Genomic DNA, 17,084 nt, shown 5'->3' on the forward strand with positions numbered 1-17,084 from the left:
GACGATCGCACCTAACAGTAGCGATCGTTGTGCGTTCGATTTCGCAGCCACCTCTCTCAGTCAGGCCTCTCTCGTTCTTTGTGCTTTGTGTGTTTGGGTTTTTATTTCTCCCACCCAAACCCCCCCCCCACACCCAGAAGGAGTCATCCCACCCCTGCGGGAAGGACTCCCCAACGAAAGGAAGCGAGCAAAAGAAAAGTGAGAGCGCCTTTCTCGAAACGTCGCGTGAAGTTGGAATCGAAATCGAACCGAGGATCGCATTTTGTGCAAGTTCACGGTCAAGGCTAACGGTGTGCGAGTGTGCGTACGTACGTGTGTGTGTGTGTGCAAGTCGCAACTGGTGAAAAGAAAGTGAAACGAGCCCCCCAAAATACGCATTGCTCGATCGCAATGTTGCCAATTGTGGTGATGATCGTTTGTCTGATCGGTGGAAGCTTCGCGGATATCGGTAAGTACTCCTGCACTGGTCGTTTGGTGTTACCTTCAGCTCATCAGACATTCAGGACGTGTCACATAACGTCGCTGAGCGATTGGGTAATCCGATCAGTCTGTAACGTAACGAGAGAGAGACTCCCACGGACGGTAAATGGCAGCTTCCGAGCTTCCGAGAGGGCGGAAATATTTCTCGACCCAATTTGCTCGGCCCCGAGGGTGGAATGCATTCGGGAAAATCGCAACCCATCTAGGTGGGAATGTGCATTTAATTTCACGATTGCGCAAAAGATACGATCACACAGGCCCACTTACGATCGTATCGGCGCACGGTGGTTTGCATCAGAAAAGGAACCGTGGCGCAGTTGCATAAGCGCGATGCATTGATTGATTTTTCTTTGTGTATGTGTGCATCACTTTAGAATGGAGATGCACTTAGGGATGGGCTTTCTAAGGGCACGTGAGCCTAATTTCAACCAGAGAAGGCTTTCAATCACACAAGTCATCACTCAATTAGCGACTGGCAATTGGTTTCTAAAATATACGCCTCGATCTCGATAATGATGCACAATTTCATCGGCAGGTAGATCACCTGAGCTCCTCAGTTCTAGAGGGTTGAATATCGGCCCTAACTCCCCAAAAAACGTGACTCCAATCTCATGCCACAAGAGACAATAATCCACTCCGCTAAACTCGAGCTTGCGCACTATAATCGGACGCCCCCTTCGGCAGGTCGAAAGGTCGTGTTTATTTTGCATGATCGCGAGTAAACGGGTTCCTGCCACGGGGTGTTTAGGCTTCAACATCCACCCCCTAACGGCATCCTTAAACCCGGTAGAGCTCTATTAACCCACCGAAGGGCCCCGTCATTAGGGCGTTAGGAAGTCCTGAGCTTCTGAACGCTCGGAATTAGTCCGGGGCATTTGGACCGGTTCACCAGCTGATCGATTGACGTCAGGGTCACACGATTGTCTAATTATCGGGCAGGTCGGGAAGCACACTTAGGGCCCTGCCCAAGGTCAGGCGCGCGTAGGCTCGAGCAATTTCTACGCTTTTCACCTTGGCACGTGCGGTAAAGTGGTTGGAGCTGGTGGATGCGCCATTCCGAGCACGCTCGACGACGTCCTCGATGGTGTACGCGGCAGAACCTTCCACACGATCGCGATCGTGAAGGTCTTTAGTATTCCTGGAGCATCCTCTTCGATGATGGAACACCTCCAAAGCTGGACCGTCATTGTCTGGGTGGCATTCGATGAATGGAATTAGACTTGCCTTTTAAGGGCACTCCGGTTCCGGTGGACATTTTCTTACTCTCTCACTCTCTCTCTCTCTCTCGCTCTATCACAGCGTCTTCCATCAAGGTGTGCTCACGAAATGACCCCGACTTGAGCCGTTGTATCATCGATTCGGTGAACGATTTGCGGCCTCGATTGGCTACGGGGAAAATCTCTGATGAGTTCCGGATTCCGCCATTAGAGCCACTTGCCCTATCCACAGTGAACATGGACCGAGGTGCTGAGTTTAAGGCCACCTTTAGCGAGCTACTTGTGACGGGACCGAGCAAGTTCAAGATCGACAACCTTAAGTGAGTCCACAGCACCACCTAGAACGCGTCCTACTGACAGATCAGCTCACTTATCTACTTCTCATCCGTAGGGTTAACATCGAGAAGCTGATCTTCGACTTCAACATCTTCCTGCCGAAGCTGTCGTTCAAGGGCAAGTACGATCTGAAGATCAAGCTGTTGTTGTTGAACATCGCTGGCGTAGGCGATCTCACTGGCGTCGTCGGTAAGAGTCAACTCTTAGGACCCTCTAAGGGTCTTAGAGCTCGAGTTCCTCATTCCGCGACATTAACTCCTTTCCATCATTTCACCCGCAGAGAACAATCACGCACGTGTGAAGCTGATGTGCGAGAAATATATGCGAGATGGCGTCGAGTATATGCGCGTGAAGAAGATGCTCGTGCGCATCCAGATCGAAAAGGGTCGGTTCGATATGAAGGACCTGTTCCGTGGTGATCCCGTGCTCAGTCAGGCCGGCAATCAGTTCATCAACGAGAACTCGCGGCTTTTCCTCGACGAGCTGACGCCTGGATTGGAGCGTAGCCTGTCCGATACCTTCAAGGCGACCTCAAACGAGATCATGCAGCAGGCCACCTTCGATGAAATCTTCCCGGCGTAGGCCAAACGACCCGTAAAGGACCTCCCGAAGGGCATCCCGGGAAACGATCTGTGATGTGGCTGAGCGTCGAGTGGCGTACGTCAGCGGTTGTAGCGTTTAGTTGACGATGGTACCTTCTTTAAGTAGCTCTAGCTCTCGGTCAGAGGGAAAATATACGGTTGTTTGCAAATAAACTCTTGATCCGGAGACCAATAGGGTGATCGGAACTCGGAAGCGGAAGTAGTGAAACTCGGAGTCATCAGTGTGTCATCAGGTCTGTCATCAGCCGGACATCACGGGAAAATGGTTGAGAAATCTTCCCATCAAGTTGCGGGTGCCGGAGTCGTTTCCGTCTGTCGGATGGATGATGATCGCGATGATCATGATGATGATGATGATGATGCGGCACTTATACCGATTAGCGTACGGCGCCATAAGGAAGGAAGATCAGTCGGAGAACCTGCCAAGGCGCAATTCCACGCGGTCAGAACATTCCAGACAGCGGCCAAAGAGCGGCCTAAGTGGTCCTCGATCGGTCGGCATTAATTATATTGATCTCTCGGGAAGCTCCCAACCCCGTGGAGTTGGGAGTTGAGAGAGCGAAAAAAAAGGCCCGTCTCGAATACGATCACCTTGCGGCTACGTTGGCGGCGTTATGGCCTGGGAATTATTCTCACTCTATTTGCGTAAGAAAGCAGCCTCGTTGAGGGTGGATCATAAACGTGTTACAATCCATACAAACGCACGTCACGATCGGGAGAAACGAGCGAGCATTTAGATGCAGCTAATTCAATTTCCAACCTGATTGCGTACCGATCCCGATCTCAGGTTCAGGAGTAGATTCACGACTGACAGCGAAAGGCACACACGCACGCATTAGGGATGATTCACCAGGATGGTCACGTGTCTCGTGTGCCAAAAGAAAATGAACACGAACGTCGGAATGTTCCTGGAATTCGTGAATTTCCTTGAACCGCTGATAAGATTGGTGTGTGCACGCGTGTGCCTTCGAACATCGCCTTATCTGTTTTATCTCTTTGCAAGGCCATTCTGAAACTCCACTCACCCGGTGTCACGGTAAAGTGTCGTTCCATGAAAATGGCATCATCTCCTCTCCCCCCCCTCTCTCTCTCTCTCTCTCTCTCTCTCTCTCTCTCTCTCTCTCTCTCTCTCACTAGCTCTTTTGCACGCAAGATCATCTTGTGTCTTGTGGCCCTTGACCATTGTCTCGGCGATGATCGCCACCCGCGGGTGAAGGGTGTCATCGTAACAATTTGCACATCAATTTTAATTTACCCCACGCTTCCATCGCACCCTTTTGCCCACGGCCCGGAAAGTCGTCTGAGCCACCCTTATCAAAGGCCCATGCACGAGCGCTTCTGACTCACGTTCCCGGGCTTCGTTCTGACCACTCGTGCGTGTCTTTCGTATGGGAGGGAGCGAGAGAAAAGCGGCGAACACCGATTGAGAGAAAGCAAGAAAGAAAGCCACAACAAAACCCACCCACACACCCTGTACATTTAGGGGTTGCTGCGAGGGTGAGAATTCACCGCGAGTTTGTTCTGTTCGTTCTCTCTCTTTCTCTCGCACGCTCACTCTCCTACAAGGGTAAGAGTTTGGCATGGTATTTTTCCACCCACCCAACGGGGGTGACCAAGGGGTGCGGAGAAAAACATTCCACGCAGACGGAACTGCCGGGAGCGAAAGAAAAGAAAGAAAGAAAGAAAGAAAACTGCGCGCATTGAAATCGGAAACCCAAACTCTCACTCGCTCGCGAACGCAGCGAAAATGGCGTTAGTTCTCTTTCCCGTGTGGACTTGAGCGGTTCGGTTTTCCAGTCACCGCTAGAAGTCACTCCGTAGGCCGCTAGGAATCGTGTGGCGTGAAAAATGACGCCCATAGTACTGCTGGTGATCGTCGTCGCCGTTGCCGGCGTTGTGCCGAATCAGGCCGCAGGATACACACGTAAGTCGAAGGGCGTGACCTCCCACTCGGCCACCCAAGGGTCCTCCGGTTGCTCGCGTTGTTAATTTAATACGTTAAACGAGTTCGCACCACTCTGGCCTTGGGAGCCTTCGACACGCTTCCTGTTTCCTTCGCGTCACGTGGATTTATGATCACGACGATCGCGCGCGCGCGTGGGTCAATCGACTCAGGTGAAGGTCGCCAATTTGTGCAGCCTCAGTGATCGGTTCAGTGATCGGTGTTGAAGAAGGCCGGAGAAATGATCGCGAGAAGTGAATGAGAACACCTTCCAGGGTCCTGGCGGCGTCTTATCGTTGCGGAAGTATCGTTTTATTGCCGCGCCTTGTGACCTTTTCGTAGCTCGAGATTCTTCGTCTTCGTCACCGGCGAACGTTGCCTCCTGTGTGAGGGAATATCGGGTTATTACATGGTGTGCTTGGTGCAATATATGTTTTTTTTCTCTCCCATCATCCTCTACTACGCGGTGGCAACACGCCAGCCTAGTTAAAGGGACTGCTGATCGCGGCCGGCGATGTGACGTTTCGTTTCCGACACGCCGCGATAAGACGCGAGAAGTCACGCGCTGTTCGTGGCCTAGTACAAGTGCTTACATGTTCGCCCTTTTTTTTTTCTTTCGTGCACAACCAACTGCACGCAAAACTCCATCCCTGCCGGCATGGGGTGTGTGTGTGTGTGTGTTTTGTGAACCTCTCGAAGAAGAGCAAACATGATGTCGTCCTCGACCTCGGGAGGCGTCCGAAATCGGCGTATTTGTTTTTTTTTTTCATTCATCCCCGACCAGCCCAAGGTTAATTGATTGCGAACGGTTAATTGAGCTGGCGCGTGCTCTGAAACATGCTCCAGCGAAAATCGGTAGCCACCCGCGCGTTCGAGACGCCGTTAGGTGGAATTGAATTAGCGGCTCAGACATGCGGAACTGCTGCTGAACTCGCGGCTAAGAACGCTTCAAGAAGGTGTGATAGTTAGATGGCCTGTATGTGCCGAATTCCCGTTAAGGGGACGTTGTTTGCGAAATGCTTCGTTGCAATTTCAACGAAGGGTTTTGTTTTTGATGACGACGCGTCATTTTTTGTTCTGATGCATCGTGTTTTTATGCTTCTTTTCCGCTATGTAGAACCAGGGTACGAGACCTCAGGATGTCCTCGGAATCGTTTGTTGAACAGCTGCATCGAGAATGCGACCCAGTACTACATCCGCTACTTGTACTCGGGCAGTATAACGGACAGGACATCGGTGACATCTTTGGACCCATTGGCTCTTCCTGACGCCACTCTCATTCACACCAACGATGTCCTGTCGACGTTTTCCTCTCGCTCGACGACCGGCTTCCGAAACATGTACATCACCGACGTGCGGTAAGTCTGCGGCCTCTCGATGACTCTCGATCACCTGCTCACGATCACGACCTTCTCCTCTCCACAGGGCGGACATCACCCGGTTGGAGTTCTATCTTCAGTTCCACGTTGCGGCCATCGACACAAGAGGTTCGTATCACGCGCGACTTCTACGCCGACCCGAGATCGCCGAGTGGTCCCACATGACTTACTCGATCCGTAAGTATCCTTAGTCAATGCTTCCGGTATTCATCCTCCGTCATGATCTCACTCCTACACGTTCGATCGCTTCCGTAGGGAACTGCTCTATCCAGCTACAGCTGAAAGGTGTCAACTACGAGAGCGACGACCGGGTCTATCTGAAGGTGAACGTGACGGATTTCAGCCAGCAGTTTGGCGACCACACCGTCGGTTTCCAGTGGTTCACGATGAGCGGGAACTACAGCCAGTTTAGCGACCAGTTCGAGCAGATACGTGGCCGCGACATCCTGCCGGTGGTCGAGCGTGATTTGAAGCAAAGCCTGCAGGACCGGTTCCAGCTGCTGTTGAACGAGATCCTGCGGTTGGCTCCGTTCGAGCGGTTCTTCCCGACGGGCTACTAGCACTAACTGGCTGACCGGCTCGTTTTGTACATACACGATGAGATTAGGCGCTGTCGAGCGTGATATTTTACTTTTTTTGTTTTGTTTTATAATAAACGAATCGAATGCGCGAAACCAAGCTAAACCTGTGTACGGGAGTTTGATGAGAATACGCGAAAGCACGCGGTTGCTAACGGGTCATTGGTGCGATTTAAAAATAGAACAACGATCATGCTCGTTTGCGTGCAATGTTGTGTTGTGACGATCGTGCACCGTTGCATGCAAGGCAAGGAAGTTGCATGCGATCCAGCTCATCAGAAGACTTACTTTACTGCCTTCAACAGGTTTGAGGGTTCAAAATTCGGTACGCACTTTGTCACGATCACTCGCACGCAAGCACACGCATTGCTCACTCTCTCTCTCTCTTTCTCCCCCCCCTCCCTCTCCCCTGGGGTCACCCATCCATCCCAGCACCAGCCGTGACCTAGGCCAACGCGGGTGGAACGCACCTCGGTCACGTCCCGCACGCGTTAGGCGCCACAACACAACAGCACCCCAAGCAACTCCTCCATCAACACCCAACGGTGGCGCTTCATTGAGCCAAATTCTCTCAATGAATTTTGATTGTCCCGCATCGAGTAGGATCCGCTCGGGAACAGGACAGCCAACCTAAAATAGCCACCGATCGGTGGCCGATTTCGCTAATGGTGATCAATTTTTGGGATCGCTGGACTCGATCTGGCGTCCAAGATGCATTGGGGTGCATGGGCCAATTGGGCACACCGGCCACGAAGGCTGCAGTTGGTTGCGTTGTAGGCCGTGATCGTGGCGACCTGCGGACATGGCGACCCGTGGTATGGCGTGAAGCCGGCCGGACCGGCCAGTTAATTAAATCAGCGCGAATTTCAATTGATCGAATGCTGCGTTTGTTTTCGTTCGGCCCTCTGGCGGTCAGTTCGCTGAAACCGTTGAAACTGTCGACGTTATCGTCGTGGTGTGAGTCGTTGGAGTTCGCACACACGATCACGAAGACAGCCAGGGTTCGGGCCCAGAGACAGGACACTTTTCGCGACAATTCCCAGCGCCACAGTCGCACATGCGCCCGGCCACTTGTGCTCGATCGATCGTGGCGTGCAGTAGTACCGTTCTCGATCTCGCCATCAGTCCAGATCTCGCGATCTCCAACAACTGCTGCTGTCACATCATGGTGTCTGCATTTGAGCGCGTCCGGGCGTCGTTGGTGCCGCTGCTAACGGTGATCGTTGGTCTTTGGTTAGAAGGCGTCGGTGGAGCTCCAACGCGTAAGTTCATCGCTTCGTTTGGCTTATCCGTGGTCCAGATCTTTACGCGCTTTTCCGCCCACAATTTCCGCAGGAATGGCAGCATTCGAGGGAGGTGGTGGTGTTGGAATTGTGGAGCTGTTTCCACCAGCCGGTTGCCACCGAAATTCTCCACAGCTCCGAGAATGCGTTGGCTCAGCCGTGCAGCAGTTCGCCAACTTCATGTCCAGTGGACGCATCACTCCCGGACACACGATCACGCCATTCGATCCTCTACATCTGCCTAACATGACCATTCTTCAGGATCGGCGTGTGAAGGCCGTACTCGTGAATCGATACCTTGTGGGGCTCAAAAAATCGTTCATCCAGGACGTGAGGTATGTTTTAGAGAGTACCAGATAGTCTAGTGATGACCGCGATCACCACAATGATCGTTGATCGCGACGGGATAAAGTGAATGATCACGTCTATCACTCTCTTCAATAGGATGAACCTAGACCGGCTGGAGTTCAACGTAACCGTATTACTGCCAGCACTTGAAATGTTAGGCCTCTTCTCCTCGGCTCGGCCACACATTTCCCACGCGACCGATCACTCGATTCTCACATTTTCCCTCCGTAAGTATGCTTGTCACCAGCGATCGCGCGATCGTTTGCAGAAGGTCTAATAGACACCTGATTCCAGGCAACACCGTGGTGCAGTTTGCGGCCAAAGGGAGCCTGTACAGCGGACGAGTGGATCCTTCAGGACCACCAGCCAAACACCTGCGGTTGCGACTCGGCGTTGAATCCATGTCGATCGGAAGCTGCATCCTCGACGAGAGCCTGGACCTTGACCAGCGGTTGGCAGGAGCGAGAACCAGCTGGAACCAACCCGTGGCGCCCACTAAGTTCACAAAGCTCATCCGGAAGGACCTGCGAGTGCAGCTGGCAAAACGGATGCAGCACGTTGCCAACGAGGCGTTGGCACTGACACCATTCGTTCGGCTATTCCCAGTTTGACCCGGGGCCGGAAAATGCCTCCGAGATCTGCCTTGTTTGCTGTTTTAGCTGTTAGTGGTGTGCCGAGGGCGAATAAATGTTTTAATCGTGCGTATTCGTGTGTTTGTGTGATCGCTGTCGCGAAACTCCTGCATGTGTCTCATTCGCTCTCCGTCGAGGTCCGTCTGGTCTCTGTCTTTCGTTCTGTCAGCGAGGAGAAGATATCGATCAGCAGCAGTAGAAACAGCAGCAGCAGTAGAAGTAGCAGTAGAAGCAGCAGTGGTGCCGGTGCAATTTGACGCGGGCCGTTTTGGGGCCGAGAAGTCGGGCCTGGCAAGGGCCATCAATTATCACTCCCATTCGGTTGCTGCGAACCGCGAACAAAGCGAGCGCGAGAAACCGCCACCGCGAGCGTGTGGCCGAGAGCGCGAAAGTTTTGATTGGTTTCAATCAAAATGGCATTGATGCAGTTCAAAGCCTCCCCAATCGGAATACCGCTCCGAACACCGGCGCACTTCGAACCATCCTGACGATGCGTTCGGCTCACATGCGCCTGCTCCTGCAAGTGCACCGGCCCGGGAGCCTCGGTCTAGGGGGTGTCGAAAGGGGTTGATAATTTCTCACCCCTACCTTGCGCGTGTGCAGGCGGTTGGCGTTGTTTTCGGCGGTTCAATGAATCGTCGCGATCGCGCGCGGTTCGTCTATCGGCGTCTGGACGGCAATTTATGATATGGGCCGGTCGGTGACCTGTCCACTTGTTGCACAGCTTGGCAGCGGTGTTGTCGGTCCGGTGGAGTGTCTTTACCAACTAGCCAAACGACGCCATCGTGCAGCTCATCTAGTCCTAGCCAACAATTGCCCAAAGTGGCCTGCACTATGGGACTTTTCGTTGGTGATCGCAGCCAAAACTAATCGCGCGACGTCGAGGAGTTTTTTGGGCAACCGATCTACGGGAGACCTCGTGTAATTAAGCGCATTGGCTTTTATGTAGGTACACTTCAAGGTGAGATGTCTCACGAAGAGCCAGCGTGAGTGCACGCGCTTTGATTAAGGCGTGGGTAATTAGCAATTTTGACGGATTGCCCGCTGATTGCATCCGAGGACACATCATTTTTTGTTCGCAGACAATCTATGTTTAGTGTGATGAGTAAAAATCATCAGCTCATTGGCGTCATTGAAATGCCTTTTCATACACTAGAGCTACATGAACTGATGAAGAAGAGGCTAAATGATCACCAAAATACTCGCATTATTGAAATTGCTCGAAATAGCCAACCGTTGCCGATCATTTAAAATCTCGTGCCATGCGAATTGCATACTTTACAGCGCAAAACTGTTAACGGATCACCCCTCGATCGAAGGCCATTTGCTCGCTTTCATACGCTCATCATCGCGCATTATCAACGGTTATCGCCTCTGTTCCTCCCATTTAAATATATGTCACCCATTCAAGAGACCGCTTCGATGCCACTTCCGAGCTACCCGGCAGCTTCAGGAGTCCTCGATGCGGATACAATTTAATCATAAAGCACCCACCGCTGGAGTAGCTCTCCACCAGAGTGGCGATACGAGACGAACGATGAAAAGCGTACCACTTCATGTCCAAACACTTCACACGGGACCCATTTCCCCTTTTGAACTTTGCAACGTGCAAGTCCTGCGGCCGGGGATTTGCATTCTGGGCCGAGCTTCGTGGAAACGCCATTGCCGAATGACGTATGCGCAGGGCATGCGCGTAAATCGGTACGCATCGCTGATACGCGCCACCCTAGAGGGGGTTGTTTTCTTCGTTGTTTGTTATCGCGACCGCTGGTCACCCTCCCGGGACAGGGTAGACGATCCACGCCGAGATTTCATTCTTCCCTTGTCGATCGCGATCGTGCGCTGGTGAAGAGACGCCCTAGAAAGGGGTTGGGGCAGGAAGACAGTACGGTGGGTCACGGTCGGGGAAGGGTGCCACCCCAAACGTGTCGTCACAGCCTATCTGATGTGATAATCCAGAAGAAAGGGCCCACTAGTGGCCCCGAAACGGACAGCTACAGGGCACTCACACGGCTCGTCCTGGCGCCAAACAACGACCGGTGCAAGTGCAAAACCCGCACGTTCGAGTGCACCCGCCGTGGAAAGTGATAAGGGGTGTTCGTGCGCGGCCAGACTCGTCGGCGGAACAAAGGATTCTCCCCGGTCGCGTTAAGGGTTGATGCTTTGCCGATCGCGAGGGGTGTCTTTTTTGTGGCGAAACTAAGCGAATCGAGGGAATGAGAGTGAGAGTGTGTGAGAGAGGGAGAGAGAAAGAGAGTATGTAAGTTGAAAGAAAAAAAAAAAAGGCATATTGCACCCTACGTGACGTGGAGGAGCAGTAGTTCATGTGCTACCGTTTCTTAGAGCCGTTCGCTCGAGTGGCTGATACTCGCGATTGTGTGTGATAAACGCGAGCATCGGCGATTCCAGGTCGATCGGGCGGGGGTAATGAGCTGGGTGGCAAGAAGGGGATTCATTAGTCAGAGGGATCCTCTTCGGTCCTTTATGTAATATACTAACGCGCGCAAGGGCCTACCGATCGGCAGTAGTTGATCGATCGTTCTAGTGGTCGGACGGTGGCAGGTCGTCTTCGTTGAGCCGGCTTAAGCGTGTGATTAACGAGTGCTTCAGTCAGTGTGCGTGCGTGTGTGTGTGTGTGCGCTGGAAAATGTCGCTTCAACCCTTCGACATCGAGGTGGACCCACCGGGTTCGGAGTTGATGGAGATCGCACGTCGGGAGCTTCGTGAAACGCCAGAAACACGTGCCGCAGCCGTGGAGGAACTACGGGCTCTTCTTCAGGAGGCTAAGGACATGCACTTCAGCGATGAGGAAGCATTCCTGCTGATTTTCCTGCGCCCGTGTCATTTCTACGCCGAAAGTGCACTGAAAATGGTGAGCGAGCCATCGTGATCGATGAGGGATTAGTGACAAAAGGATGGATGAGTCAAAGGGTTTCTTTCTTTCGATCGTCACGGCGTGACTTATCGGCGAGCTAGACGACGAACGTTTGTCCAGTGTCGTGGATCTTCCACGAGGCCATTGTTGCGGTAGCACAAACGAGTGCATTGTCTTAGCGTGTCTGAGTTGTGTTCTTTTTGTGTCGATCCTCACCGGCAGTAAGTGCGTCTGGTTAATGATCGTTGTCTCTAAGCTTGGCAGAAAAACCTGGGTGGACAAAAAATCTCCACCGAATTTAAAGGCAGCCTTGCGTCAGTCGAACCCAACGCAGGTCGTGTAATTAGCGCATCATTTTCGGATGCCCGGAACGAGGTGATTTATTTTTTGCGAGATCGTCCACTTCTGACGTACACGAGCCACCTGAAATTGTAGTCAGACCTCACACGAGCCCACCGAACGATAGGCAATACATTCCTCACTCCAGCACTATCTCGGGAGAAGATGATTGGATTAGATAAGCTACCAGCTCGCTTTCTCGGTCGTGGCTAACATTTTGTCATGGGACTATGACTCCACCCTCGGGGAACCAATCGAACCTACAATCAGTCCTCTCGTCGTTGCACTGTTAAGATAAGGGATATCGCGCTTAGCCACCGCGTGGAATTGAGATCTTGCAATGCGAGACAAGCTGTTTCAATCTGGAACACCCGATACCTGAACTTTGGTCCCGTGACGTCAGTCGTCAGAGGCTCTTTAACCGATCGATCACTGGGCATAAACGAACAACGTACCACAGCCATTACCGTTGGGAACGATTGCCGTGATACGAGGTACTAACGTTCCCTCTTTTTTTTCTCACACTCAATGCGCCTGATAGATGCGTCGAATCGCAGAGTTCAAGAGGACGAACCACCCTTTGCTACATGCGCTTAAGCCAGAGGAGGAAAAGCTTGCCTTTATCGACCACAACGTGGTGAACGTGCTGACGAACCGCGATCAGAAAGGCCGCCGGGTGTTGCTGGTCAACTGCGGCTCGGCTTGGGATCCAAAGGCGGTCAGCTCAGAGCAGTTGTTCCGGCTGTTCTTCCTTATTCACCTAGTAGCGCAGCTTGAGCCGGCCACTCAGATCAACGGTGTCGTCGTTGTGCTCGACTTCGACGGCCTCTCGCTCAAACAGGTGAAGGCCCTTTCGCCATCCTTCTCGCGTCGACTGATCACGTTCATCCAGGATGCGATGCCACTTCGCCTGAAGGAGGTCCACATTCTGAAGCAGCCGTACATTTTCAACATGGTGTGGGCCCTCTTCAAGCCATTCATCCGCGAGAAGCTGAAGAATCGCGTAAGTATGCTCCTACGGTGTATCCCGGGTGTGACCTTGGGTTCCGCCTTCATTCCCTGTTAGCCTCCCATTCTTCAACCCCCTATGTTCGATGGTCCGTGACCTCGAAACCAGACTTTGGTCGACGCGTTATCAACGCACGATTCGGCTCGATTGTTAGTAAACAGAGGCGATTGGAGGAGCACTTGTTTGCGATCTGGAGACGGACAAGAACCGACAAAAAATTGGCCTCCATCACGCCTCGCAGGAGTGTTTCGTAATGCCGAATCACAGCCCACTTCCTTCCCGGTTCCGGTGTTTAATGCCTTGTGTACATCCTGCAGATCTTCTTCCACGGTATGGACATGCGGAAGCTGCACAAGCACATCGATCCGTGCCATCTGCCGGCCAACTACGGTGGTGATCGGCCACGGCTGGACTATGGTGGTAGGGAGTGGTACCCCTGCGTCTACAACTACATCGATCACATTGACCAGTGGAATACGTTCGGGTATCTTCCGGTTTCTCAGTGACGAAACCGAGCCCCCATCTCAAAGTAGAACTTCACCCTCCGAATACACTATCGAATGCATACTTATCTAGGTATTAGGTTAGTTTAGGGTGGCTTATAGCGCACCGGCAGAGAGCAAGGAAGGATACACTGACTTAAACCGTTCATCAACTGAACGAGAGAACCCTCCCACATGACTTCAGAACCTGCAGTAGTTAGAGAATGTTTTCATTCAGCGTAGTTTCATAGAAGTAGACCTGTTTTTTGTTGTCTGTAGATTGTTAGACCCATTTCCACTAGAGACAAGACCACGTAAACGTATTAATTGGGTGAATGGGCACGCGCATTCCATCGATGGCAATACAAATCCACACTGTACATTTCGATGGCAGAGTCGTAATGGGCCTCAGGAGGTGAGTATCGCGTTCAAATCAGCGAAAGTGTTGCATGTCGTGTTGTCTATCGCCGTGTTGTCGTGTCCATCGCAACCTGCACGTTTGAAGTACTCCTGCATGACTCTGACCGTCCCGAGATCACTAACACAACCGATCGCAGCATCATTCACTAACCACTGACGAGTTTTTGTGGCATAATCGCACGATCGTGATCTAAACCGATGCAACCGTTCAACTTGCAGTAGCTCATGCCCTACGTTGGCTTTTCGCTTTCATCACAGATCTTCTTCCATGGCAACGACTTGGCAAAATTCCACCAGTTCATCAGCGTAGATCGTCTACCGGCGGACTACGGAGGCAGTCTCCCACCGATCGACTATACCGGTCTCGATTGGTACCCTTGTGTAGCGGCTCAGGAAGATCACATCCAGAAGTACCTTCGATGCGGTTTCGTCGATTAGTAGCCCGCCTCCAAAGGTGTCCTTGAAGGATCAAGCGCTCATCCAGTACGGTGCTGTAATTATGTGCAGAGTAGAGTGAAACATACTGGTGGCTGCCTAAACGGAGGCAGAATGTGTTGCAAACAACTCAATAAATTAAATACCCGATTCAAAACATCCCCCCCGTGGGCAAGGGGTCGCTTTAGCTGATAACAGGCGATGATGACCGACACAGGGCAAGGGATAGTGCGGGTTATAAAGTGTAGGGAAATATGAGCGTTTTTGTAGCAGAAACAAAAAAAAGTGGAAAACACACGTTGAACAGTTCATTGCCACATCGGCGATTGATGGTGAAACGGGATAGGGTTTCGTGTTTTCCAAACCCCTAAGGATTAGGAAAATGAAGGCATACGACTCCGCCCACAGGAAGTCTGGAGCAGAGGTGACGAAGGCCACCGTGTTTTCACCACACGACCAACGTCCATCGATGCCATATCAGCTGTTTGGTGACACGTCCAAAGGCTCCGTCCTATCTTTAAACCTCGTACAGTGTAGATCGGGCCAAGTGGCAGCGAGAGGGTTGGTTTCTTCGCGATTAAATGCGCGAGCGCAATTTTCGTGCGCGACGAGGGTGGTGCTGGTGACGCAGAAAACCGATTCAAACCCCCCGAAACATTGGAACATCGAGTAGGGTGGAAAGACGGTGAAGACTCGAGCTCCAGAGGGTGGAATAGATTGTGCGACTAGAGGAGACCAGGGCGGGTGGGCAATGCGCGAACGATTTCGCTCATAGCCGATGAGTGGCGTTCGCGGTTTTGTGTGGTTCCATTCGCGAGTTGACCACGCAACGCAGCGGTTTGGTGTTTTTTGGGGTGCTAGAATTGTGGCGCGATCAGTTCTTCGAACGGTTCTAACGAGCAGTGAGAAGAAGGATCCAGGACCCAGTGTTGAGAAAACCCTACACATACACAATGAAGGGTGCCGTGCCTCCGTTCGATATCGTGACAGAACCGGCGTCAGCTGAGCTGCTCGAGGTGTCACGCCGTGAGCTACGCGAAACACCGGAAGTCCGCGAGGAAGCCATCCAGCGATTGCGTGAACTACTGCACAATGCCACCGACCTGCACTACGCCGATGACGACGACTTCCTGCTCATCTTTCTGCGCCCGTGCCATTTCTACCCGGAGAGTGCCCTCAAAATGGTAAGTGTCAGCGCCATTTCGACGCTTGCGTCCTCTTCGATGGGCTGGTTAAGGGCCTCGGCAGCAGAAACCCGATCGCGCGTGTTTTTGCGCGCAATAATCAGTTTTTGAGCTTCCGAGCGTGCGCGGGCCGATTTTCAATCGCGTTCATGGTGGCGGGTGCCAAATTTAGGTGCCTTCTGCGTTATCTGCTCAGCGGTTTGGCGATAAGAGCCAAGAGAAGAGCCAAGGAGGGCTAGGGCGCATCAGCAGGGTGGCTGATGCCAACATGCAACTCTTATCGATCGTACGACTGCAGAAGCATAATAGGTATTGTTTTTCTCTCTCTGTCTCTCTCTCTCTCTATCCTCCTAACGCGCGCCAGATGCGAAGAATCGCCGATTTCAAGAAAAATAACTACCCTCTCATGCACAACCTGTCACCGGAGGATGAGAAGGTGTCGTTCGTTGATCACAAGATCGTGAACGTACTGACGAACCGCGATCAGAAGGGCCGTCGCATACTGATCGTCAGCTGTGGTGCCGTTTGGGACCCAAAAGCGGTCACGGCCGAGAAGCTGTTCCGGATGTTTTACTTGGTACACCTGGTAGCGCAGCTCGAGCCAGCCACACAGGTCAACGGTGTCGTGATCGTGATGGACTTCGAGGGCCTGTCGCTTAAGCAGGTCCGTGGACTTTCGCCCTCTTTCTCGAGGCTGCTACTAACGTTCCTGCAGGAGGCCGTACCACTGCGCATGAAGGAGTTCCACATCGTGAAGCAGCCGTACATTTTCAACATGGTCTGGACGCTGTTTAAGCCCTTCATCGGAGACAAGCTTAAGAAGAGGGTAAGTGCGTCTTTACTCAACCCAGCTAACCAACCGATCAACTGCAACGACTTTTTCCTTCTAATTCTCCAGCTCTACTTCCACGGAAGCGACATGAAGAAGTTGCACAAACACATCGATCCGGCAGATCTTCCGAAGAACTACGGTGGCACGCGACCTGCGCTGGATTACGGTTCTCGCGAGTGGTATCCTTGCATCGAGAAGTACACCGAACATTTCCAGCGCTGGAACGGGTATGGATACGCGGCCGGACCTTGAGCCTTGCGTGTTTCATCCCACACCTTGCCATCTTGCCATCCAAAGAGAGGCCAAACACTACTTATACACCTCCTCCTCCATCAAGTAGCATTAAGCGACGTGGCCGCTGTACGGAACCACCAGCACTTCTAAGTGCGAAGTTCGATAGGCCGTGCGATAAGCAATCGAGCCTCTACAAATCATGAGATAAGCTCACTTCGGGGTGGCCGCTCGAAGGACGAACGGACGCCATCACTTACAAGGCTCCACAATGGAGCGCAACGGGATCAAACGGGACACTATTAGCGATTAGGGAATTAGGGCCGCATGATTCGGGATACGATCGCCGATGTTGCCGGTGTGACCTTCGCGAATTACCTATGCCGACATGCGGGATTTGGGCGTAATCCTTTTTCACGCATGTGCGTGCTTCGTGCGGTGGTATAGTTATAAATTAAATATATTGACTTCGATTGAACG

General features: G+C 52.3%; 5 protein-coding genes across 6 annotated transcripts; all 5 read left to right on the top strand.

Annotated features, from left to right (window-relative positions):
• The first annotated feature begins 151 nt into the window (after nt 1-151).
• Nucleotides 152-2,788, top strand: LOC128723041 (protein takeout-like). Its single transcript, XM_053816746.1, has 4 exons — nt 152-448; nt 1,780-2,017; nt 2,089-2,222; nt 2,314-2,788. The coding sequence occupies exons 1-4, from the start codon at nt 391-393 to the stop codon at nt 2,613-2,615; spliced, it is 732 nt and encodes a 243-aa protein (XP_053672721.1). The 5' UTR covers nt 152-390; the 3' UTR covers nt 2,616-2,788.
• A 1,695-nt stretch (nt 2,789-4,483) lies between these two features.
• Nucleotides 4,484-6,620, top strand: LOC128726524 (uncharacterized). Its single transcript, XM_053820338.1, has 4 exons — nt 4,484-4,559; nt 5,695-5,935; nt 6,003-6,133; nt 6,212-6,620. The coding sequence occupies exons 1-4, from the start codon at nt 4,484-4,486 to the stop codon at nt 6,514-6,516; spliced, it is 753 nt and encodes a 250-aa protein (XP_053676313.1). The 3' UTR covers nt 6,517-6,620.
• Nucleotides 6,621-7,699: 1,079 nt separating this feature from the next.
• On the top strand, nt 7,700-8,838 carry LOC128727756 (uncharacterized). The gene is made up of 4 exons (XM_053821694.1): nt 7,700-7,796; nt 7,870-8,152; nt 8,262-8,392; nt 8,460-8,838. Exons 1-4 carry the CDS (start codon nt 7,700-7,702, stop codon nt 8,774-8,776), a joined length of 828 nt encoding a protein of 275 aa, XP_053677669.1. The 3' UTR covers nt 8,777-8,838.
• A 2,485-nt stretch (nt 8,839-11,323) lies between these two features.
• On the top strand, nt 11,324-14,321 carry LOC128722965 (clavesin-1-like). Of its 2 annotated transcripts, none has more exons than XM_053816660.1 (4): nt 11,324-11,669; nt 12,553-13,014; nt 13,338-13,917; nt 14,181-14,321. In XM_053816660.1, exons 1-3 carry the CDS (start codon nt 11,445-11,447, stop codon nt 13,524-13,526), a joined length of 876 nt encoding a protein of 291 aa, XP_053672635.1. In that variant the 5' UTR covers nt 11,324-11,444; the 3' UTR covers nt 13,527-13,917; nt 14,181-14,321. The 2 variants fall into 2 exon arrangements, with proteins under 2 accessions (XP_053672635.1, XP_053672636.1); XM_053816661.1 differs by having other exon boundaries at nt 14,142-14,198.
• Nucleotides 14,322-15,072: 751 nt separating this feature from the next.
• Nucleotides 15,073-17,076, top strand: LOC128723028 (clavesin-1-like). Its single transcript, XM_053816731.1, has 3 exons — nt 15,073-15,541; nt 15,906-16,367; nt 16,440-17,076. Exons 1-3 carry the CDS (start codon nt 15,311-15,313, stop codon nt 16,623-16,625), a joined length of 879 nt encoding a protein of 292 aa, XP_053672706.1. The 5' UTR covers nt 15,073-15,310; the 3' UTR covers nt 16,626-17,076.
• The last annotated feature ends 8 nt before the right edge of the window (nt 17,077-17,084 follow it).

The sequence above is a fragment of the Anopheles nili genome, chromosome 3, assembly GCF_943737925.1.
Source record: "Anopheles nili chromosome 3, idAnoNiliSN_F5_01, whole genome shotgun sequence".
NCBI lineage: Eukaryota > Metazoa > Arthropoda > Insecta > Diptera > Culicidae > Anopheles > Anopheles nili.